Raw genomic sequence first — 26,430 nt, forward strand, 5'->3', positions numbered from 1 at the left:
GCAGATGCTGATTTAAACCGAAGAAAGACAAAACGCTGGAGTAACTCAGCGGGACAGGCAGCATCTCTGGAGAGAAGGAATGGGTGGCGTTTCGGGTCGAGACCCTTCTTCAGTTGGTTTTTTGATGGTCTGGGCTGCGTCCACAATTCGCGTCCACATGTGTACGGTTGGTTTCTGAAGAGGATTCTTTGCTTCCCATGTCCAGCTGGGGGAGTGGAACAGTTTGAACGGATTGCTTCTTCCTGGATGTCAGTGACGCTGTGCTGTTGATAGGCCGGCGGCGAGGAAGTGCACATTTGATGAGAGGGGATCTTATAGAAACATACACAATCCTGAAGGGATTGGACAGGCTAAATGCAAGGAAAAAATCCCGATGTTGGGGGAGTCCAGAACCAGAGGTTCACAGTGTAAGAATAAGGGGTCAGCCATTCAGGACTGAGATGAGGAAAAACATTTTCACCCAGAGAGTTGTGAATCTGTGGAAGGCCAACTCACTGGATGTTTTCAAGAGAGAGTTAGATATAGCTCCTAGGGTTAACGGAATCAAGGGAAGAATGCAGAAACAGGGTACTGATTTTAGATGTTCAAGAAGGAACTGCGGATGCTAGAAAATCGAAGGTACACACAAATGCTGGAGAAACTCAAGGGCTAACAAAATTAGGAGAATTCAATGTTCATGCCCGCCGGATGCAGGCTCCCCAAGCGGAATATGAGGTGCTGTTCCTCCAATTTCCGGTGTTGCTCACTCTGGCAATGGAGGAGACCCAGGACAGAGAGGTCGGATTGGGAATGGGAGGGGGAGTTGAACTACTGAGCCACCGGGAGGTCAGGTAGGTTCTTGCGGACCGAGCGGAGGTGTTCGGCGAAACGATCGCCCAACCTCCGCTTAGTCTCACCGATGTAGAGGGTTTCGTCCCGAAACGTTACCTATTTTCTTCGCACCATAGATGCTGCTGCACCCGCTGAGTTTCTCCAGCATTTGTGTGTACCTACTGATTTTAGATGATCAGCCATGATCATATTGAATGGCGGTGCTGGCTCGAAGGAGCGAAAGGCCTACTCCTGCACCTATGTTTTCGATGTTTCTATGAAGTTTTCATCATATGCCTCACACTGCGGAGAAATAAAACCAACCAGAAGAGACACCGTTCCTCTCAAATATACATCGGCTAGGATCATCTAACCCCCTCTTGCTATATCACATCAGAGATTCCCCGAAAGACAGCTCCAGTTGCGTTTGTATCTTCTGAAGCACATGTCATTTACCCATCACTGGTGCACATTTTAACATTGAACTTTGTGTCGCAGTTCCCGTTCTCTGTGAAGGTCCAATGGCAACCATGCCCATTGCTTCTGCCACCCGCCTGCCAACCACATCTTTGCGCACTTTCTGTCAAAAAGATCCGTCGGAGGGCGAGGAACCGGAAACATAAAGTGTTTTTGATCATTGAAACTGAACTGACAGGCACTCGGTTGGAGGAGAAATTGTCAAAAGCCAATAAAGATGAGAATGATAAGACAGCCTTCAGCTCTCTTGTTCCCATGGCTTCTGCTCTGCTGCTGAAATGAAAGGAAGGCAGCCTGTGTTTTGTTCCATCTTAAATACTTCTCAGAGATTTACTTCTACATCATAATTCAAATAGCTACAAGTGAGCCTCCTCGTTAATTCTTATCTGGAGATCACAGCAGTTTTCATCAGTGCTTGGCTATCATTCTTGGTGTGGGATTAAACCCTCACTTGAGAGATACCAATGTATTTGATTCTGTCTTATAGCAAGTTTTCATTCAACTGTTGATGTGAGACGAAAAGCCTAATGTAGGACACATTGCCAGTTAAACGCGCACACGTGTACGCATTTCATATTAGCTGGATATTGCATGCACGCACTTTAATTACTGATCCCCACATATAAAAGGCCATCAGACATAGGACCAGAATTAGGCCATTCAACCTCAGCTGATCAATTTTATCCATCTCAACCTCATACAGTATCTGTGGTGTTAAACTGTCATCTGATGGTGTCTGTGTATTGCAACAAATTTCCAAGTATGGTATATGGTGGCGCAGCCGGAGAGGTACTGCCTTACAGTTCCAGAGACCCAGGTTCAATCCTGACTACGGGTGCTGTCTGTACAGAGTTTGTACGTTCTCCTCGTGACCTGTGTGGGTTTTCACCGAGATCTTCGGTTTCTTCCCACATTCCAAAGACGTACAGGTTTGTAGGTTAATTGGCTCAGTATAAATGTAAAATTATCCCAAGTGTGCGTAGGATGGTGTACATGTGCAGGGATCGCTGGTTAGTACGGATTTGATGGGCCGAAGGGTCTGTTTCCGTACTGTATCTCTAAACTAAACTAAAAAGAGTATAGTACTTTTTTAAATTATATTTTACTTTCTTGACATTGTGATTCCAACATTTATGCCAGTTTATTCCTGTTTGGGAGCAGATCTTTTTGGGGAAGAATTTTCCCCGGATTTCCACTTCCCTTAGTGTAGAGTTGCTTAGTGTAGAGACGCTAGAATTTAGAAGATTGAGGGGGAATCTTATAGAAACTTATAAAATTCTTAAAGGGGTTGGACAGGCTAGATGCAGGAAGATTATTCCCGATGTTGGGGAAGTCCAGAACTAGGGATCACAGTTTAAGGATAAGAGGGAAGTATTTTAGGACCGAGATGAGAAAATCATTTTGTACAGAGAGTGGTGAATCTGTGGAATTCTCTGCCACAGAAGGTAGTTGAGGCCAGTTCATTGGCTACATTTAAGAGGGAATGTGGCCCTTGTGGCTAAAGGGATCTGGGGGTATGGAGAGAAGGCAGCCATGATCATATCGAATAGCGGTGCAGGCTCGAAGGGCCGAATGGCCTACTCCTGCACTTATTTTCTATGTTTCTAAGCTGCGTTAATTTGAGGTTATATCCCAACTTTAAAAGTTTCCATTTTTACAACACATCTTGAGGTGATCAAGCCACAATCTTACATATCTTTTCAATCTGATTGAATAAAAGTCAGTTTAGTTTATTGTCACGTGTACCGAGGTACAATGAAAAGCTTTTGTTGCGTGCTAACCAGTCAGCAGAAAGACAATACATGATTCCAATCGATCCATTTACTGTATATAGATGCATGATAAGGGAATAATGTTTAGTGCAAGGTAAAGCCAGCAAAGTCCGATCAAGGATCATCATGAGGTAGGTAGGCACTGCTGAATGGTTGTGGTAGGATGATTCATTTAATTAATGATTAAATTAATGATTATGATGCAAGTCACCTTAATGAAAGGAGCATTTTTATCCTTATTATGTATAAATTAATAATTTTTTTAAATTCAGTAATATTCTGATGAATCTTTGCTCCATCTTTGCCAGAGGCAATATATCTTCCCTAAGGAGCACTGCCCAGAAATGAATGAAACATTCTCAATGGTGCCAAGCCTGAGTTTATGCAACTATAATGTATATTCCACTGCTTCATATTCAGGCCCCTCGAGATATGTACCAACGTGCCATCAGTATTTTTCATTTGCTTCTGCACTTGTCCACCCGTTTTTAGTTATTTTTTGCTTGGACCCATCTGTGTGCCCCTCCACAAGCGACAGTGCCTCGTTATGTTGAAAATATAGGTGGGTGACCTCTGATTTCCCCACATTGAATACCATTTAACACAGATTTACCTGCTCACTTAATCTACCAAAGTCCTTTTACACCTTTCTGCTCCCAATTATGCTGTTTACTGCACCATCTAACTTGATGTTATCAACAAACTAGCGCCTGATACCCGGGTTCGATCCTGACTGCGGATGCTGTCTATACGGAGTTTGCACGTTCTCCCCATGATCTGCATGTGTTTTCCCCGGGAGCTTCCTCCCACACTCGAAGGACGTGCAGGTTTATAGATTAATTTTAGTTTTGTTTAATTTAGAGATACAGCTAGGAAACAGGCCCTTCGGCCCACCAAGTCTGTGCCGACCAGCGATCTCCACATATTAACACTATCCTACACACACTAGGGACATTGTTTACATTTACCAATCCAATTTACCTACATACCTGTACGTCTTTGGAGTGTAGGAGGAAAAAGATCTCAGAGAAAAGCCACGCGGTCACGGGGAAAATGTACAAACTCCGTACAGACGGCGCCCATAGTCGGGATCAAACCCGGGTCTCGGGCGCTGTAAGGCAGTTAATGCGTGGGAATTGTCGGTCGGTGCGGACTGGGTGGGCCGAAGGGCCTGTTTCCGTGCCGTAAACTATCTCTAAACTAAACTCAACTAAGATATGAATCTCCTTTTGAAGTGATTTATACATAAGTGGAATACATAAGCTGCAGTACAGATCGTGGAAGATGTCAGCAGTCACATTTTCTTCATTTAACAACATACCTTTTATCTCTACACTCTATTTCCTATCACCTCAGACAATTCCTTCCCTTTTATTAATAGATTACTTTCCATTCCCTGTTTTTGTTAATGGTATCTTATGTCATTTAGTGCTAAATCCATAGAAACAATGGCCATATATGGTTCCCCGTCTTCAACCCAGAAAGACTATTAAGAAAGACGAGACACTGTGGCTCATGGGAAAGCGCAGAGATGGGGCCAGGCGTAGCAATGACTAAAACCGGGGGGAAATGCAAAAACTAGTGAGAAATACTGTTGTTGGGCTCCTTTCTCACTGCTGCCATGGGGAAGAAGGTACAAGAGCTGAGAACCGTTGTTTCCAGTTTTAAGATACTTGAACCACTGTCTTAGTGCAGACTTGGTGACCGTTTCACCAACACTTGCACTGGGTCCGCCCAGGTCTACTGGATCTCCCAGTTTCTAACCACTGTCCCACTTTCACGACCTAATTGGCGACCTCTGCCGAGTTTGCCCTTGACTCATACTCGCGGCATGGTTGCCACGAGGTCATAGGAGGTCGTACGTCACTCTTCCTCATGCTCGTGAGTGGTCTCGTGGATTTAAGTAGGTCACGGCGTTTCTTCCAGCCTGATAAAAAATGTCCACGAGTAAAAAAAGGTCAGCATGGAAAAAATGGATACTTTTTATTCGTAGGTAGGTCGTAGTAGGTCGCCATGGTAGTCGTAGGTAGTCGTGGGTCAGTAACTGGTCGAGAAAAAAATTGCAAACATTACATCATTGTATCATGTGATCATTTTCTACTTGTAGCTAGTCGCAGTTGGTCTTAGGTTGTGGAAGACTGAGGTCGAGGGGGGTCGTAGGAGGTCGTAGACACAGTCGTAGGGGGTCTTAGGAGGACTTTTACTTCGGCGAGTCAACACGGCCTAGACATTTTCTTCAACTCGTCTAAACCATTTTTTTCAACCGGTCTTCTAAACTTGTGGATAAGGTTGTCCAAGTGGGACAGGCCCTTTACTCCTCTTCCCATTTTATACTGACCTTTCTGTCCTGGGCCTCCTTCATTGACAGAGTGAGACCACAAGCACACTGGAGGAACAGCGCCCCATATTCCGCTTGGGTAGCTTACAACCTAAGGTATGAGTATTGAATGTTTCCAATTTTCTGTAACTATAAACCCCCCCCTTTCCCACCCCACCCAGTCCAAGTGGTCCAACAGAGTGGAGAGACAGCGAGATTGCATCTAGTGTCAACTTGTTTTGGCAGCAGGCAATTCACTGTGATCATGGCTGATCATCCACAATCAGTAACCCGTTCCTGCCTTCTCACCATATCCCCTGACTCCGCTATCTTTAGTCATGTGCATCAGTAGTCATGTCAATTTGCGTAGGAAGGAACTGCAGATGCTGGTTTGAACCAAAGATAGGCACAAAATGCTGGAGTAACTCAGCAGGACAGGCAGCATCTCTGGAGAGAAGGAATGGGTGACGTTTCGGATCGAGATCCTTCTTCAGACTGGTCCAGTCTGACCAAGGGCCTCGACCCGAAACGTCACCTATCCTTCTCTCCAGTCATGTCATTTTACTCTTCTTGGGCACTGTTATTATTGATGCCCTTTTAAAGCAGGTGGGGTCCTCGTACTGGAGTCGTGAGAGGTTCATTAGTGATTGGAGCTGAATTAGGCCATTCGGCCCATCGCGTCTACTCTGCCATTCAATCATGTCTGATCTATTTCTCCCTCTCAGCCCCATTCTCCTACCTTCTCCCCATTGACCCTGACACCCGTACTAATCATTGATTCAAGATGTCCACAAAGAACTCTAGCCAGTTGGTCCAAGCTGGTTTTAAAAGCACGATCAGCCACACCACCACGACTGGATGCTTTGCAAAAGACTGCCCAAGAAGGAGAAGGAAACGTTACCCTGCTGGTAATCTCCCCACAGCAGATGTTAGATTCTGTCCATTCTTAAACGAAAGTGCGACATTGACAATTACCAGTTGGGAACAATTTCTGAAGTTTTGGAAGTTTTGCACAATGTTTTTAATACGGGGGGGATTAGACGATGAGGAGAGGTGGGGGAGTGGGCCACGAGAAGAACCCAGGCGATTGTTCTATTCGTTTTTCTTTAACAGTTTTTATTGCTTTTTTTATTTGGTGCAACCACCACAAACAGGGTGACATCAAGACAAGTCTCCGAAGAACAGCAAGCTGGAGGCAATCAATTCATGCACTTATCATAGTAGACCTTGCTTGGTGAATGAGAATCTTCCATAGTTTCAGCTTGTTTCCAAACCCTTCTTCTATTGCCTAATTTAAATTCACGTACAAGTCAATCTTTGCACCATGTGTGTTTACATGAGAAAGACACATTAACGAAACACTACTTGATCAGCTGGCGTTGTTAAAACAATGTCGACCGTATGATTTACTCGCAACTGTGTTGACATTAAAAGATGTAGACCGCACTTTAAAAATAATGCCCAATTTATGATTGTTTTTATAGAATTGGAGAGGTGTGCGTGAAGCTAAGTACCAAGTGAAATGGATGGATAGTTAGCAGTTTTATAATTCTAATCACATCTTACAGCTTTATGAGCACTCAAAATCCTCTTAAAGCATGTCCAGCTTACAAATCTATTGCTTGGTTGAACTTGCTGCAAAGGAGCAAAATCATCCTCCTTGTCTGCCTTTATTGCTTGAACCCAGTGACCAGCCCAAAGGCTGTCTGAAATAAACTCCCTCGGTCAGGCAAGGACTCTGTGTTAAATCTTCCACACTTCAGAGAGGCGCTGTGTGTGCTGTGTACTGGGGTTGAGCGGGATGAGTTACCCGGTCGAACATCCGAATGTTATCTCCTGAAATGACAGCTAATTTGTTCCGCGAGCACTTTGGAACAACAACAGATGATGCCTTTTGGAAAGACATGGCACCCAAGAAGTGTAGAAACAGATGCTAGCTTCTACCAAAGATAGACACAAAGTGATGGAGTCACGCAACGGGTCAGGCAGCATCTCTGGAGATAAAGGATAGGTGACGTTTCGGGTCCAGACATTTCTTCAGACTGAAAGTAAGGGGGAAGGGACACATCAGCACTTTGTGTAGGGCGGCACGGTGGCGCAGCAGTAGAGTTGGTACTTTACAGCGCCAGTCACACGGGTTCGATCCTGACTACAGGTTCCATCTGTATTGAGTTTATACGTTCTCCCAGTGACCGCGTGGGTTTTCATCGAGTGCTTTGGTTTCCTCCCACACTCCAAGGTGTACAGGTTTGTAGGTTACATAGAAACATAGAAAATAGGTGCAGGAGGAGGCCATTCGGTCCTTCGAGCCAGCACTGCTATTCATTGTGATCATGGCTGATCATCCACAATCAGTGCCTGCCTTCTCCCCATACCCCTTGATTCAGCTAGCCCCAAGAGTTCTATCTAACCCTCTTTTAAATTCATCCAGTGAAACGGCCTCCACTGCCTTCCGTGGCAGAGAACCCCACAAATTCACAACTCTCTGGGTGAAAAAGTTTTTTCTCATCTGTTTTAAATGGCCTCCCATTTATTTTTAGACTGTGGCCACGGGTTCTGGACTCCCCCAACATTGGGAACATTTTTCCTGCATCTAGCTTGTCCAGTCTTTTTATAATTTTATGTGTTTCGATAAGATGCCCCCTCATCCTTCTAAATACCAGTGAATACAAGCCTAGTCTTTCCGATCTTTCCTCATATGACAGTCCCGCCATCCCGGGGATTAACCTCGTGAACCTACGGTGCATTGCCTCAATAGCAACGATGTCCTTCCTCAAATTAGGAGACCAAAACTGCACACAATACTCCAGATGTGGTCTCACCAGGGCCCTGTACAACAGCAGAAGCACCTCTTTACTCCAATACTCCTATACTCAAATCCTTTCGTTATGAAGGCCAACATGCCATTAGGAGAGGAAACAGATGCTGATCGAAGGTTACACAGAAAAGCTGGAGAAACTCAGCGGGTGCAGCAGCTGCTATGGACGAAGGAAATAGGCAACGTTTCGGGCCGAACCCTTCTTCAGACTGAAGAAGGGTTTCGGCCCGAAACGTTGCCTATTTCCTTCGCTCCATAGATGCTGCTGCACCCGCTGAGTTTCTCCAGCTTTTCTGTGTAACCATGCCATTAGCTTTCTTCACTGCCTGCTCTACCTGCAGGTTTAGAAACATAGAAAATAGGTGCAGGAGTAGGCTATTTGGCCCTTCGAGCCTGCACCGCCATTCAATATGATCATGGCTGATATCCAACTCAGTATCCTGTTCCTGCCTTCTCTCCATACCCCCTGATCCCACAAGGGCCATATCTAACTCCCTCTTAAATATAGCCAATGAACTGGCCTCAACTACCTTCTGCGGCAGAGAATTCCAGAGATTCACCACTCTCTGTGTGAAAAAAGTTTTCCTCATCTCGGTTCTAAAAGATTTCCCCTTTATCCTTAAACTGTGACCCCTTGTTCTGGACTTCCCCAACATCGGGAACAATCTTCCTGCATCTAGCTAGTCCAACCCCTTAAGAATTTTGTACGTTTCTATAAGATCCCCCGTCAATCTTCTAAATTCTAGCGAGTACAAACTGAGTCTATCCAGTCTTTCTTCATATGAAAGTCCTGACATCCCAGGAATCAGTCTGGTGAACCTTCTCTGTACTCCCTCTATGACAAGAATGTCTTTCCTCAGATTAGGAGACCAAAACTGTACGCAATACTCCAGGTGTGGTCTCACAAAGACCCTGTACAACTGCAGTAAAACCTCCCTGCTCCTATACTCAAATCCTTTTGCTATGAATGCTAACATACCATTCGCCTTCTTCACTGCCTGCTGGACCTGCATGCCTACTTTTAATGACTGGTGTACCATGACACCCAGGTCTCGTTGCATCTCCCCCTTTCCTAATCGGCCACCATTCAGATAATAATCTACTTTCCTGTTTTTGCCACCAAAGTGGATAACCTCACATTTATCCACATTATACTGCATCTGCCATGCATTTGCCCACTCACCCAGCCTATCCAAGTCACCTTGCAGCCTCCTAGCATCCTCCTCACAGCTAACACTGCCCCCCAGCTTCGTGTCATCCGCAAACTTGGAGATGTTGCATTCAATTCCCTCGTTCAAATCATTAATATATATTTGGCTTCTGTAAATTGTAAATTGTCTCTAGTGTGTGTCGGATAGTGCTAGCGTACGGTGTGATCGCTGATCGGCGGGGACTCGGTGGGGTGAAGGGCCTGTTTCCACCTTATATCTTTAACATTTAAAGTCTTTAAAATCTAAAGTCTAAAGTGTCTATCTTTGCACCCGAGAAATGTACTGGTGTGTGTGTGCATATGCTGGTTTATACCAAACATAGACACAAAGTGCTGGAGTCTCCCCACCCTTACTTTCAGTCTGAAGAAGGGTCCAGACCCAAAACATCACCTATCCTTTATCTCCAGAGATGCTGCCTGACCCGCTGAGTTACTCCAGCACTTTGTGTCTGACTGGCATAAACCAGCATCGGCAGTTCCTTGTGAGAGAGAAGCATCAATTTTTCACCTTGGACTCCAGAAACACTCTGCATTCTGCCGTGAACGCATGAATCTGGATCTGGAACCAACATGGTCGCAAAGCTGGTGCTACGTATGAGCCAGACAAAAATCGCCCAAAGCCAGCCTGTAGTGAAATAGTTAGCTGGCAGGTCCACGACGAACCCAGAGCGTTGCATTGCAAGTGTCAGCATGTTCTGGATTTGCACCACTGTGCGGAAGTGCGGAAAACACGATAGCTCAAACATAGGCCCATCTGGTCTCTGGCACTGCTCCCGAAACTTGAGTCTTCAGGGGCATTCCATAACAAACTGAGCTGAGGAGACCGGTACATTTCATTCAATACTGCTCAACCACTACTGGTACATTCAATCTGGCCCCATTCATTTCAATAGGAGCCGGTAACCATTAAAAAATAAATGAAGGCCAGTAGTGTGTTACCTCATTTAATATTAATATCATTAATGCACTTAATATATTAATATTAATTTAAATAACTAAATTATATTTGTTTTATTTAATTGGTATTTATTTTATGTTTCCACGGCAGCATCTTGCTACTTGTGTCATTTTTACCGAACTTCATGGTTCTTTCCATTCATAAAATTCTCGCGGCATCTCACTAACATTCACACTTTGTCCAACAGAACTGAGGAAACTACAGATAACATATAAACATTGTGTCGCACTTTGTTTAAATGGTAATATTTACACCCAGGAAGGCACGTAACCGTGTGCTCTGTGAAACGCACAATATTTTAAATACTTTGAACCCTACACTCAGCAAAATATTATCGCCCAAAGCTTTGGCATTTTTTTTGAATGGCCTTGCAGGTGAAATTTGACTTCATTTGTGTGGGATGCGGCACATTCTTCTCATCGAAGAGTAAAATAGGCAAGCTTTTAACAGGCAGATGTTCTGCATCTGTTCATTTTGATTTCTACCGAAGACGAATTTCACCTCTTGTCGTTCATGTTTAGTTTAGTTTAGAGATACAGCATGGCAACCGGCCCTTCGGCCCACCAAGTCCGTGCTGACCAGCGATCACCCATGCACTAGTCCATCGTGTACACTAGGGACAATTTACAGAAGCCAATTAAACCTACAAACCTGCACGTCTTTGGAATGTGGGAGGATTCCAGAGCACCCGGTGAAAACCCACAGGGTCACAGAGAGAACGTACAAACTCCGTACAGACAGCACCCGTGGTCCAGATGGGGCCAGGGTCTCTGTAACCGTAAGGCAGCAGCTCTACTGCTGCACCACCGTATCGTCCTATGCTGCTTATATAAAATATGTTGAAGTATCATAACCTGTACAGACCTTTCTGCTGATTGTACGAGTCACAGAACAGGGGCGGCACAGTAGCACAGCGGTAGAGTTGCTGCCTTACAGTTCCATTACTGTCTGTATGGAGTTTGTACGTTCTCCCCGTGACCCGCGTGGGTTTGCTCCGGTTTCCTCCCACATTCCTAACTGGCTTGGTAAAATTGTAAATTGTCCCTAGTGCGTAGGATAGTGTTAGTGTGTGTGGACTGCTGGTCTGCGCGGACTCAGTGGGCCGAAGGGCCTGTTTCTGCGCTGTATATCCAAACGAAACTGAACAAAATATCCTTGTTTGATAGTTAGCTGATATTTCTGGAGAGAATACCTTGAGGGGGGATCTTATAGAAACTTACAAGATTCTTAAGGGGTTGGACAGGCTAAATGCAGGAAGATTGTTCCCGATGTTGGGGAAGTCCAGAACAAGGGGTCACAGTTTAAGGATAAGGGGGAAATCCTTTAGGACCGAGATGAGAAAAACATTTTTTACACAGAGAGTGGTGAATCTCTGGAATTCTCTGCCGCAGAAGGTAGTTGAGGCCAGTTCATTGGCTATATTTAAGAGGGAGTTAGATATGGCCCTTGTGGCTAAATGGATCAGGTGGTATGGAGAGAACGCAGGTACAGGATACTGAGTTGGATGATCAGCCATGATCATATTGAATGGCGGTGCAGGCTCGAAGGGCCGAATGGCCTACACCTGCACCTATTTTCTATGTTTCTATGTTTACGGTAAATCATAATGAAGCTGGAAGTCATCTGTGTTGGACCTTTCTGTGGTCTGTTTGGAATATTGATTTGAATTTTGTTTAAAATACTGCTGTCATTTAATTAGCACATTAATAAATATGCATTTTTGCTACTTGGAGCAGGATGATTCTGCGATTCAATGCCATGTTTTTTTTTACGGAAATCTTTCTTTGCGAATTCTGCAGGGAACATCCCTGCAGCATCTATTGACAATGACAACTTTATGCTGCAGGGCCATTAATGATTTTGAATAGACATGTCTATTCTCACACAGCCTTTTAAAATTAGCGACTTCTCTCAAGACTCCCTTCCTGAATGGCAAAACGTCTCGAGAAGAACTACCAAAGCAGTATTTCTAAATGGCTGTGCAGCCAGTGTGTTTATAAATTAATCCCATTGCTTACAAGTGAGACAGGCATTTAAATACATAATTAGTGCTACAAACTATGGTAATTAACTTATTAAAGAAGATCAGTTAATGGCATGCATGGTTGTTTCAGCTGCTCACTTTATTATCGGCTGTGAAAGAGGCATCTAAGAGCGTGTGATATTCTTATTGCCTGGCATTTCAAGCCATGTCCTTAATGCTTAGCCAGTTTAGTTTCTCCAGCGGTTTCTGTGGTGGTTGAACTGATAAAAATTATTAATTTTATGAGGCTGAAGCTAATCTGACGCCGAACGCAAACTGCTGCAAATCAAAGAAGGTCACAAGCTTCAAGCTGGTGAATATGCCAAGCAATATTACAATAGCAAGAGTAAATTAGGAAGGCCATCAAAGGCAATTGCCCGTGATGAAAACTATGTGCCTATTCAAATGCTGAAGTTAATTAAAGATCTCTTTTTCTCCCACAACAAATGAAGAAGGGGGAATAGCTCAGAATTATGGGCTGTGTCTAAGTTCATTACTGCGCTGAAGTGATATATTTCAAATAGATTGGGCCAGTGGAATTTGCATTTGAAATAAAATGCCTTGTTTTCCTGGATATCCCTCACACCAAAACTAGGTAAAGAGGTAGGCACAAAAAGCTGGAGTAACTCAGTGGGTCAGGCAGCATCTCTGGAGAGAAGGAATAGGTGACCTTTTAGGTCATAAGGCCATAAGGTCAAGATTCAAGATTCAAGAGAGTTTATTGTCATGTGTCCCAGATAGGACAATGAAATTCTTGCTTTGCTTCAGCACAACAGACTATAGTAGGCATAAATAAATACAGAACAGATCAGTGTGACCATATACTATTGAATATATATATACACACATAAATAATCAGATAAAGTGCAATGGGCTATTAATGTTCAGAGTTTTGTTTGAGTTGAGTTTAATAGCCTGATGGCTGTGGGGAAGCAGCTATTCCTGAACCTGGATGTTGCAGATTTCAGGCTCCTGTACCTTCTACCTGAAGGCAGCGGGGAGATGAGTGTGTGGCCAGGATGGTGTGGATCCTTGATGATGCTGGCAGCCTTTTTGAGGCAGCGACTGCGATAGATCCCCTCGATGGTAGGGAGGTCAGAGCCGATGATGGACTGGGCAGTGTTGACAACTTTTTGCAGTCTTTTCCACTCCTGTGCGCTCAAGTTGCCGAACCAAGCCACGATGCAACCGGTCAGCATGCTCTCTACTGTGCACCTGTAGAAGTTCGAGAGAGTCCTCCTTGACAAACCGACTCTCCGTAATCTTCTCAGGAAGTAGAGGCGCTGATGTGCATTAGTAATAAGAGCAGAATTAGGCTATTCGGCCCTTCAAGTCTATTCCGCCGGAGATAGATCATGACTGATCTATCTCTCCCTCCTAACCCCATTCTTCTGCCTTCTCCCCATAACCCTTGACACCCGTACTAGTCAATAATTGATCTATCTTTGCCTTGGAAATATATTTTGAAAGCCTCCACAGCCTTCTGTGGCAGTGAATTCCACAGATTCACCACCCTCTGACTAAAGAAATTCCTCCTCATCTCCTTCCTAAAGCAACGTCCTTTTATTCTGAGGTTATGGCCTCTGTTCCTAGACTCTCCCACGAGTGGAAACATCTTCTCCACATCCACTCTATCCAGGCCTTTGACTATTCGGTAAGTTCACTATTCTCATGGGCTTTCTGGGGTAAGGGTCGAGACCCTTCTGTCCCGCTGAGTTACTCCAGCTCTTTGTGTCTATCTTCGGTTTAAACCAGCACCTGCAGTTCCTTCCTGCACCCTAGGTGAAGAGATGACTGGATTCGGCAAAAATAGCTTGCCCACAAATCGCAAGCCTCCGAAATGCAACGGGTGCTGTTTTGCAGTATCAACATAGAGCCCTCCGTGGTTTTATTCATGTCTGGTGCTTTCATTATTCAACGAAACTGCAACAGAGAAATGAAATGCAAAGTCCAAACTTTACATTGGCAGAATAGGTTTTAATCAAAAGGATTTGACGCTGGCATTTTATTTCATGCTATGTCTTGCTGACAATCGCACATAATTCAATCATCCGGATCTCATCTAAAATGGATGAAAGGGTGCTTAATATACCTGGTCCCTGCCTGCACCAGAGTCAGCACAGGCCACTTGTTTCAACAAGAAAACACGTGCACATAGCTTTAATTTCTCATCACTAAGGACAAGCCTGCCATTTTTATTTAACAACACAATTTAAAATCTTAATCATTACCATCGCGAGAGAAAAATGAACAGATTCATTTTCTTTGCCTCTTTTCCCTTTGGCGATCGGATTCAATGAATTCTGAAACAGGTGCCACTTGAAGGAAAGGCGAGAGGGTGTAAAAATATTTTCCTTATCACCGCCTCTTAGCATTAAAATGTGACAGATTCATCAAAGGTTTTCTTCAACTTATCTGGAGTTGTCTGATGGATAGCACTACTGAGGCGATCTTGGAAGTACTTCGGTGTGTTATAAGTGATATCTTGACTGACACATCTTCAAATAAGACTGTGAATAGCTTTCCATATTGCCCTCAAAATAATTCAGATGTCAAATTACATCCAGCAGACTCCCTGACTCCGCCGGGGACATGGAATAAATGTTTTAAATATTTGGGGAAAAATATTGGATTTTTGCATGAGGTCTGGGTTCATATATTTTACTAATAAAAAAGGTCACCAGGTTGTTTGCTGATGAAAGACTGCGATGTCTCGAGTCAGCTGGGATGGCTTAACAGTACAGACTCATGTTGGTCTGACCTTTGCACCTGTTTTTGTTCAGGCCCTACTGCAGCCTTCAGCATCTTTGCATCTCGTCGTTGCCTGCCTGCCTGCCATGTTTATTTTCAGCTGTAAACAAGAAGAAAAAATAATTAAAGTCTTTTCACATTAACTCTGTGCCTCGCCAGTTTTGGCCAGACACGATTTGTCTTAGCTCTGAGATTATCCCGTCCAATCTGAATATTAAAAACAGGTATTCACCATCCAATATGGCGGCATCACAGAGGCGCAGCGGTAGAGTTGCTGCCTTACACCGCCAGAGAACCAGGTTCGATCCTGACCACGGGTGCTTGTCTGTACGGAGTTTGCATGTTCTTCCCCCGTGACCTACATGGCTTTTCCCTGGGAGCTCCTGTTTCGTCCTACACTCCAAAGATGTGTAGGTTTGTAGGCTAATGGGCTTGGTAATATTGTAAATTGGATAGTGTTAGTGTGCGGGGATCGCTGGTCATTGCGGACTCGGTGGGTCAAAGGGCAATCTGAAGAAGGGTCTTGACCCGAAACGTCACCCATTCCTTCTCTCCAGAGATGCTGCCTCTCCCGCCGAGTTACTCCAGCGTTTTGTGTCTATCTTTGGTGTAAACCAGCATCTGCAGTTCCTTTGCACACGTGAATGACGATGCCTGTTTAAGTGAAACACTCAAAATCATCAACGATCATCTCTCTTAAGATAATATAAAGCATAATGGGAGATGCACATTGAATAAATGAGTTACGAACGCTATTGTGGGCCGAGTGGGCATTGGAGGTGGTGCCAACAATGGCCCCAGCGTGCGTAATATATACAAAAAGAGTCTGACTGTGCAGTTGCACATGTGACAAAGTACACATCATTGAACCATTGGACGTTAAGATATTGGCCGAAAGATTAGCAAAATTAAAATGTTTACTTAATTTGTCACAATACGTTCTGCTCGAAGTGGCGCAGTGTGATCTTTCACCTCCAGACATCCTTAATGGACTTGGTTATGATGTAGTACTTAGTAAATGAGCTGGTGACAGCGTGCAGCTGATCATCAATAATTGTATCGGCTTTTTTATCATATTGACAGGCTGTGTCTGATTTGAATGCATTGGATCCGTCACACTGTGTGTCAACTGGTTTCCCCAGTCACACTCGGACTTACAGCAAATGGCAGGGAGGTGGGGGGGAATAATATAGAACGATTGCAAATAGAGTGATGATTATCAAGCCAGTTACCTATTGATGTTTAAAGTACCCTCTCATACCACAAATACATCATTCTCCAAGGAGGGGTCCTATAATGAGTTGATATCATCAATGTACATAAATAACTTTGAAGTGGTCTTTTATAATAGCGCTCTTCATTTAAAACTTAATTCTCTACGCCCTGTTCTGTACATTTCAGCTATTGTCAGGAATTAAATTAACATACCATAATTTATCTATGCTGCACTTATCTATACTTGATAATATCCCCTAATTAATGAGAATTTCTGTCCCGTATAGATATCAAATATCTGACTTTGGTTATATTTCAACAAAATGATTCGCCTTTTTTAAATTGACATTTCTCAACGCCTCACTTAGTAAATGCTGGAGTCATGATACAGCTTCAGATAATAACCTAGACTGGAGTAGCTTTGTTGCACAACATGCTATTTGGCTATCAGTCATATTTGTTCTAGAGGTGCAGCGTTGAAACATGCCCTTTGGCCCATCAAGTCTGCGTCAACCAACGTTCCCCATATACCAGCACTATCCTACACACTAGACATCTGACAATTTACAATTTACAGCTCCCAATTAACCAACAAACCTGTACACGTTTGGATTATAGAAGGAATCCGGAGCACCGAGAGAAAACCCACGTGGTCACATGTGGAACGTACAAATTCCCTACAGTTCGCACCCGTAGTTAGGATCCAACCCAAGTCTCTGGCACTCTAAGGCAGTAACTTTACCACTCCGCCACCATGCTGCCCCTGGTATCTGAGATGTAATTCATTCTCTCTATTTGTATCTCCTCGCGATAATATTTTAATTCTTCTCTGGTCTTTACCAACTTCTTTCACCTGCTACTCTCACCACTTGTGTCATTAATTCTCCTCCATTTGTTACCCCACCTTTGCCCTCCGATCCCTCCCTCTCTGCTGCTTAAAGCTTCATCTCCCAATTTTATTTGTTCTGAAGAAAGCTTGACAACTTCCGAGGCGCCGCCTCACCTGATGAGCATTTCCAGCACATTCCATTTTATTTTACAAATTCTTTATCAGGTTGGCAAAGCTTGGTGAAATCTTATAGCTTGTTGTCAAAATTTTTGTTTAGCTTTTCTATGGATGGACCAAGTCCTGCTGCCCAAGCGATGGTGTTAAACACTCTGGTAGGACTCTCCCTCCATGTAGGGCAATGTTATTAAAGATTAGGGTAGCTCTGGGCCAAATGTCAAATGGATAACTATTGTTCGCAGTCCAGGAGTACTGAGTTTAGAGCCATAACCGAATTACTGAATTAGGTCATGTTTAGAAACATAGACATAGAAATTAGGTGCAGGAGTAGAGGCCATTCAGCCCTTCAAGCCTGCACCGCCATTCAATATGATCATGGCTGATCATCCAACTCAGTATCCCGTACCTGCCTTCTCTCCATACCCCCTGATCCCTTTAGCCACAAGGGCCACATCTAACTCCCTCTTAAATATAGTTTATTATATCATAAGATCATGTCTATCATAAGCGATAGGAATAGAATTAGGCCATTCGGCCCATCAAGTCTACTCCGCCATTCAATCATGGCTGATCCATCTCTCCCTCCTAACACCATTTTCCTGCCTTATCCCCATAACCTCTGACATCCGTAGATTTGTATATCTATAAGTATATCTGCTGTTTCAACAGCTGACAAATCCCTCTTTTAGACATAAAGTGCTGGAGCAACTCAGCGAGACATGCAGCACCTCTGGAGAGAAGGAATGGGTGACGTTTCGGGTTAAGACCCTTCTTTAGAATCCCTATTTTCTTGCAGTTTCAAAATAATTGAATTGCTCAATCAAGATGTGATCCGGGATTCCTGCTCATGATGTCATTCCTGAGGTTTTTGTAATTTTTCTGGATAGAGTGGATGTGGAGAGGATGTGTCCACTAGTGGGAGAGTCTAGGACCAGAGGCCAGAGCCTCAGAATTAAATGATGTACCTTTAGAAAGACAATGAGGAGGAATCCATTTAGTCAGAGGGTGGTAAATCGGTGGAATTCATTATCACAGAAGACTGGAAGCCAAGGCAATGAATACTTTATTTTAACGTTGTTGTTTTACCTGCTTTTAACTATTTATACTGTTCCATCAGGGACTGGATTGTTTTTAGTGTTATTATGTGTGAAATGTTTTAAATTTCATGTGCGATGCCTGGGAAAATTCCCTGGGAAACGTTTTTTCATTTTGCATTGTACAACTGTTGCTTGCAAGATGACAATAAAGGTTGATTGATTGATTGATTGATTGATTGATTGATTGATTGATTTTAAGGCACAGATTATCATATTTACGATTAGTACGGGTGTCAGGGGTTATGGGGCGAAAGCAGGAGAATGGGGTTGAGAGGGAAATATAGATCAGCCATGATCAGACTTGATGGGCTGAATGGCCTTATTCTGTTCCTAGAACTTGTGAACTGGTCTGAGTAAAATTGTTGATGTAGTCTCTAGTGGACCATGGCAAGAGGCACATTTACTAGATTCTTAATGAACCATTTGGGAATGGGTCAGGCATCTTTTCCAAAGGGAATGGAAGGAAAATAGTCCATAAAGTGCCAAGGCATACCTTTTTGCAAATAGAGTTTCATTTTCAGACTGCATGCTTCTAATATGGATCTGGTGTGAATTATTATGATTTTTTTTGTAATTATATGTCTTTGTATTTGTTACAGATGGAGGCGAAAGGAAATGAAATCTCTTTCCAACTCCTCAGCTGAGAAAACAAGGGAGAACCAGACTTCTACTTTCTGATTGAAAGCAACACTGTCACTGTAATAAAAGATTGATTTTCCTTTTAAATGACTTGTTCGTTTGAGTGGGTAGGAAGGAACTGCAGATGCTGGTTTATGCGGAGGATGAACACAAAATGCTGGAGTAACTCAGTGGGTTAGGCAGCTTCTCTGGAGTGAAGGAATGGGTGACGTTACAGGTCGAGATCTTCAGGCCATTTAATTTTCGATTAAGAACAGGATTAAAAAAATAGGAATTTTATTCTATTTCATCATGAGTCAAGTGTTACATCTACTGTGGGAAATATAAATTCCTGAATTTGTTTCAAGAAGTGCAGGATGTTGCTCTCCATGAGCCTAAGTGCTTGTTCGGAACAATGTTGGTTCTTTTGGACAGTTCATGTCGTGTATAAGGCTTTCAACAATGCAGGTTGATCAATAAATGGAGGTTTCATTTTTTTAATTAGACGAACCGCACCTAGGCACACTTTTTTTTGCGGGTGATAAGGCACATTTTAGATCTCAGGTACACTTTCTGGAAACAGGAGCCTGGGGCAGCATGGTGGCGCGGAGGTAGCGTTGCTGCCTCACAGCGCCAGAGACCTGGGTTCGATCCTGACTACGGGTGCCGTTTGTATGGAGTTTTTGTGCATTCGCCCTGTGAGATGCATGGGTTTTCCCCAGGTGCTCAGGTTTCCTCCCACACTCCAAAGATGTACGGCTATGTACGTTGATTGACTTTGGTAAAAAAATTGGTAAATTGTCCTGAGTGCGTAGAGTATGGGGTGATCATTGGTCAGCGCGGAATCGGTGGGCCAAAGGACCTGTAACCATGCTGCATCTCTTAAGTCTAAAGAGATTTCAGGTTGACTTATAACTGATTGAAAGATACAGCATGAAACAGACCCTCCTGCCCACCAACCATTGGCCACCCGTTCACACGAGTTCTAGCTTATCCAACTTTTGCATCCACTCTGTACACACTGAGGTCAACCAACCTGTAATCTTGCGCATCTTTGGGATGTACATGGACAAGTTAAGCCGAAAGGTTGGTTGTGCTGGGAATGTATAAATTGTCACGTGACAAGTCACAATGAAATTCTTTGCTTGCAGACCCAAGGTATGTAAATAGTCACCACGTAAAGGGCACTGACAAAGTTACAAAGTATCCCGCTCCAGGTCCATCTTTGTTCTCTCCCCCTTCCTCACCGCATTTCCCCCACGTCGGATCTTCCTTTGTTCTTCCTCTCCACTCTGTCCCACTATGACTCTAAACCAACCAGGGTACATGCACATATAACAATGCAACAGAAGGGTTAGTTTCAGCTGGACCGAGACCTTAAAATCTCATTCGAGTATACCTACTCCTTTCACATAAAGATTCAGGACTTACCTGGCCAACTGCAAAATAATTACTGAAATAAAAAATTCACCAGAAGGTCCAGAGGTTAACTTAACTGATCACATGCTTGGGTGGTGAATCCGTTGAATTCTTTGCCACAGAAGGCTGTGGAGGCCAAGCCAATCAATATGTTTAAGGCAGAGATAGATAGGTTATTGATTAGTACAGGTGTCAGGGGTTATGGGGAGAAGGCAGGAGAATGGGGTTAGGAGGGAGAGATAGATTGATTGGCAGAGTAGACTTGATGGGCCGGATGGCCTAATTCTACTCCTATTCCTTACGTCCTTATGATACATCTGACAAGTAGATTGGTCTGGGGAAATTTGCACTTCATTTGTATTCACAAAATAAAACATTTGTTTGAACTTTTGGTCATCGATAAATGCATGAAAGAAAACTTACAGAGGATTAAGACTTCCCAAAGTAATGAAAATTGTATCCTGCTGTGAGGTCACTGCAAAAAGCATCCCAGAAGACACAGACAACATGGGTTTTGACAGTACAGGTAGGTGGATATAAGTTAAGCTTATTTATAGAGCAATTTAAAAAGCAAAACTATGTATTGGGTTTTCTCTGTGGGGAATCCATCGGTAGCGTGGTTGTTGAATTCGAAAGAAGAGAACTTAGGGCGAACTTAGGTTGGGTATTTTTCTACTGACTTAATTGCCATTTACAATCACAACACTTTGACGTATTTTTTACAAATTTATATCTTTTCAGATTTTGGTCAGAATTGGCCAGTGGGAGATTGTTTTACAGATTTGTTTGTGTTGACATTTCACCGTTTGCAGATAATATTAGCTGTTCGTTGTCTTGCGTTGCCTCTGACAATATGTTATGGGCCACACGAGGCTGATAAATTATATCTCATTTATAAGAAATGTAAAGGTTAATTCAAGATTTACTTCAGAAAAATGTTAAGTTTCAGACTCACTCGAATCTGATGGGGAGATGAACGAGTCTTGAAAACTGCAGAGAACAATTCTTGCTTTTGTCCTTCACTTGTGATTGTGCGTTGCTGTGGAATTCACAGCTAATATATCTGCTGAAGGAAAAGCCCACTGGATGTAAAGCCACCAGCGACTACTTTGCTCCTGACCTTGAACTGACAAGCAGTTTGTTGAACTACGAATATATTCCAAGACCCAGTTGCAAAAATCCCACTTCACCTGAGGCTTTTCCCCACGTCATGACTGCAGACTGAGTTGTATAAAGTCAGGCTTTCTGCAGATTATTATTGTTATTGTAAACCAAATTACTATCGCACTTAGTTTAGTTTAGTTTAGTTTATGGATACAGCATGGAAACAGGCCCTTCGGCCCACCGAGTCTGTGCCGACCAACAACCCCCGCACATCAACACTATCCTACACACACTAGGGACAATTTATATTTATACCAAGCCAATTAACGTCTTTGGAGCCTGTCTGTTTTTTCGTCTTTTAAAAATGTTTTAGTGTGTGCTAAAAGTCTGTGTAAATGTTCTCCGATTTGTTTTATGTGAGGGGAGGGTGTGGGGGTTGGGGAAACCTTTTTTTTTTTCAGTTTATTATCTTGTCGAAGATGTGATTACTTTCTGGATTGTGTCTCTGGTCGCGCTGCGGCCTACCATCGATGCAGCTGGAACCCTCCTCGGACGGACCTTGGGCCCCGCCGCGGGGCGTGGACTTAACGTCGGAGTCGATCCCTTGCCTGGGATCGCTCCAGCCGCGGCCTGCGCACTTTGCCGTCGTGAGCTCGCAGTTTCGGGAGAGGCTAGTCAGGAGCTGCGACGTTGCGGAAGGTTCAACCAGCCCCGACGCGAGGTTCGATCGCCGGCGCGGGAGAGCTGACACCTTCCCGATGCAGGAGCTGATCGCCCCGATGTGGAGGGCCAAAACGCCGCCACTACAGGAGTCAAGATCGTCCCATCAACGGAAGGCTTGAGAACCGCAACCGTGGGAGAGCAAAGGGAACAGATTGACCTTTTTTTCGCCATCCATCACAGTGAGGAATGTGGAGGAGTCACTGTGGTGGATGTTTATGTTAAAATGTGTTTTGTGTGTTGCGTTGCTTTATATTTGTATGACTGACTTGGCAAATGAAATTCCTCGTTTAGTTTAGAGATACAGCGCAGAAACAGGCCCTTCGACCCGCCAAGTCCACACCTACCAGCGATTCCCGCACATTTACACTATCCTACACACACTAGTGACAAATTACATTTATACCAAGCCAATTAACCTACAAACCTGTACGTCCTGGGAGTGTGGGAGGAAGCCAAAGAGCTCGGAGAAAACCCATGCAGTCACAGGGAGAACATAGAAACTCCGTAGCCGGGATCGAACCCGGGTCTCTGCACTGTAAGGCAGTAACTCTGCCACTGCGCCACCGTGCCGCCCTTGTGTGGCATGCTGCTGAGTACAACACGATTGAACGTATACATGCCAAGAAGGTTTTGCATTTGCTTCGTATAGATTTTTTATTCCGAATAAAGTTTATTTTTGAAACAAGAAGGCGGCACGGTGGCGCAGTGGATAGCGTTGCTGCCTCACAGCACCAGGGACCCGGGTTCGATCCTGATTATGGGTGCTGTCTGTACGGAGTTTGTACATTCTCCCCGTGACCACGTGGGTTTTCTCCGGATGCTCCGGTTTCCTCCCACACTGTAAAGATGTACATTATTTGTAAATTGTTCCCAGTCTGTAGGTTAGAACTTGTGTATGGGTGACGGCCGGTATCTCTAAACTAAAACTAAACTACATTCTATCTCCATCATTTGATTCCAAAAGCTGATAGATTCTTCTATTAACTATTTCCTTTTTTGATTCATCAAAAACTGTGCAATAGAGTGATGCATTAGATATTATTACTGTTATTTGACTGTTATTGATGTTTCTCCTGCAGTTTAGACGTTAATTTCTTTTGCAGAACAAAACTCGATATTGTGTGCATTTGATGTAATGTCGTATTGGCATTCATGCCACATTTCACCTTTCCCTGTTTGTTTTATTTCTTCCGGAGACAGGCCACATATTCAATTCCTGTAAGATGTTATTTTACTTTCTGTAACGCTCACTTTCAAACTGAGTTTCAAAACTGCTCATGAAGCGTTTGAAGTCGGATGCAGCGGCTCCTGATCATACACGTTTGCCACTGCGACGATGGCAGTCTGGGGTTTTTGTGTGTATGTTCTTCCTGTTTTGCTGTTTCCCTTTGAAATGCTGACGTTCGTAATTGGAAGGCTGAAGGCCGACACCAGAAGAGGAGCCAGACGTGCACTTGCACGGAGCTTCCAACCACTATGGCTACATCGCACAATCGGCAAATGAAACAGGACAAACATTCACAGGAGGGAAGAAGATAATACGTTATTGCCTTCCGTCACAATGCGCTGTGGTGGATATTTATGTTAATTTTGATGTAGTTGTGTTTCCTGTTGCTTTTTTGGTATGACTCTATGGCAAATCAAATTCCTTGTACGCCATCCATTCATTCTAAAAAAGCAACAAGACATACTTGGCTAATAAATTAATTACAATACAATACATCAGGGTGTGTCCTTACATCAGAGGCAAAGAACCAGACAATTTATCCGATTTTAATCGGTCAGTTTAATTATTTAACCTAATTGCATTCTGACCTCCATCTTTAAATTCTTACGCCGTTTAGTTTAGAGACACTAAAACCCACAGCAGCACCTCTTGTAGGGCTGCACAGTGCTTCTCCCTTGTTAGAGGGGAGTACTGGGGGTCAGTTCTGGGTTGATCCTGAAGAGGGGTTTGCAGAACAGAAATCAAGTGTGCAGGGGGTGCAGGAACGTGAAAATCTACTGGACATGGTGTCCAACTTCATACAGCCAGACCAGACTGGCCAAAACCTGGAGGACACCTGACACCGGGTAACTGTATATCCCTGAATGTTCCTGTTGTAAATTGTATATGGAAACTCCTAAACAGCGGGGATAACAGCTTTCACCCGCACAGTGGATGAGAAGGACATGTCGCAGGACCAACAGGATGCACTGGCACTGCTTTGCAACACATGGCCATAGACAGCACCCTTACGCACCCACCAGTAGAACAAGACCGACTGGTGAAAGCTCGAAGGTCCGGTACACCAAACATGAGTCTTTCTTAGGCCATGGCCCAGACCGGCCTTTTTGGAAGATACGCAAACCTCCAACATCAACCAAACCACAAACCCAGACACCGACGCCTCAACATCAACGAAGGATTTACAAAAAGAAGTAAACCTGCCACTGGTAACTATGGAGGTAGGTGGGTCTGGTTCCCTACAAATTGCAGGGAGCATGGAGGTTGGGGGGAGATTACTCTCCTTTCTGGATGCATGGAGTATGTTAACTACTGATACTTATATATTTAAGCAATATCCAGGGATATACAATTGAATTATACACAAGTACAGCCCTCCATTTCAACATATACCGAACCGAATGTTCGTACTTTCCGGTAAAGAAAAATCAGAAGCGCATGCTGAACTGGAGCGGCCTTACGCAAAAGGGGTAATTGAAAAATCCCAACACGAACCGCTAGAATTCGTGTCCAATATCTTTACCAAAAACAAAAAAGATGGTGGTTGTCGCATCATCATAGATCTGACCAAATTGAATACATTTGTACAATATATTCATTTTAAAATGGAAACCTTTGTTACTGCTAAACAATTGATTTCCGAAGGTTAATTCATGGTTAGCATCGATTAAAAAATGCTTACTATTCAGTGCCTATACGAGGTGACCACAGATGTTACTTAAAATTCAACTGGATGGGACGTAGTGGAAGTATAGAGCGCTGCCAAATGGGTTAACATCAGCCCCCAGGCTGTTCACTAAAATTTTGAAACCAGCCCTAGCGTTTCTACAGAAACGAAAACACATGGTCATGGCATATCTAGATGACATACTTATTGTGGGCAAAACTTTGGAATTGGCCAAACAAACTGAAACAGCCACAAAACAGTTATTTGAAAAACTGGGGTTTATTATCCATCCAGTTAAATCTAAATTAACGCCTTCCACTTCTATGGACTATTTGGGGTTCACCATTGGCTCAGTTCACATGTCGGTGACTTTGCCAAAGGGAAAGGCTATAGACTTAATAGAGGCTTGCAATAACCTAATTGACATCAGTAACCGTCCATCAGATTGGTAGCAAAAGTAATTGGCAAAATGGTGTCTGCTTTTCCAGCCACACAATTTGGGCCTTTACATTACCAAAATTTACAGAGAGCAAAAATACAAGCACTCAAAATCAATGCTGGTCATGTTGACAGACCAATGAAGCTACCAATCAAAGCTATAATGGAACTTATGGTGGATAGATAACATTAGGCTTTGTTTCAATCCTATCATTATCAGCAACCCTTCTATGGTGCTACAAACTGATGCCAGTGCACTTGGTTGGGGTGCCACCAATTCCATCTCCAGCTGTGGAGGTAGATGGACTGCTCAGGAGGCATCATTATTACTAACACTGGGTATAAACTACCTGGAAATGTTGGGTGCATTCTATGGCCTAAAGTCATATTGTACTGGGTCATATCACCAGCATGTTAGACTACAGATTGACAATACCACCGTGGTAGCATATATCAACCACATGGGTGGAAACAAATCGACATCATGTGACAACTGGCTAATACAATTTGGCAGTGGTGTATCCAGAGAGATATTTGGATATCAGCTACTTACCTACCAGGTAAACTAAATTTAGTGGCAGACACCAGGTCACGCAAATTTAATGAAAACACCGAATGGATGTTGAATAAAAAGTATTTGCTGATATTACAGCACAATATGGAACACCAGATATCGATCCATTCGCATCCAGGCTTAATCACCAGTTATCAAACTACGTTTCGTGGGAACCAGACCCTGGGCAGCGGCGACAGATGCATTTTCGCTAAATTGGGGAGGGG

General features: G+C 43.6%; 1 protein-coding gene across 1 annotated transcript in view; it reads left to right on the forward strand.

Annotated features, from left to right (window-relative positions):
• fto (FTO alpha-ketoglutarate dependent dioxygenase) overlaps window positions 1-19,577 on the forward strand; it is a 289,056-nt gene extending 269,479 nt beyond the window's left edge. Inside the window, exon 10 of the mRNA XM_055648439.1 lies at window positions 19,054-19,577. Coding sequence (XP_055504414.1) covers window positions 19,054-19,073 — 20 coding nt within the window. The 3' untranslated portion in view covers window positions 19,074-19,577. The remainder of the gene's footprint in view (window positions 1-19,053) is intronic.
• Window positions 19,578-26,430: the final 6,853 nt, after the last annotated feature.

Source organism: Leucoraja erinacea, chromosome 17 (genome assembly GCF_028641065.1).
Source record: "Leucoraja erinacea ecotype New England chromosome 17, Leri_hhj_1, whole genome shotgun sequence".
Classification (NCBI taxonomy): Eukaryota; Metazoa; Chordata; class Chondrichthyes; order Rajiformes; family Rajidae; genus Leucoraja; species Leucoraja erinaceus.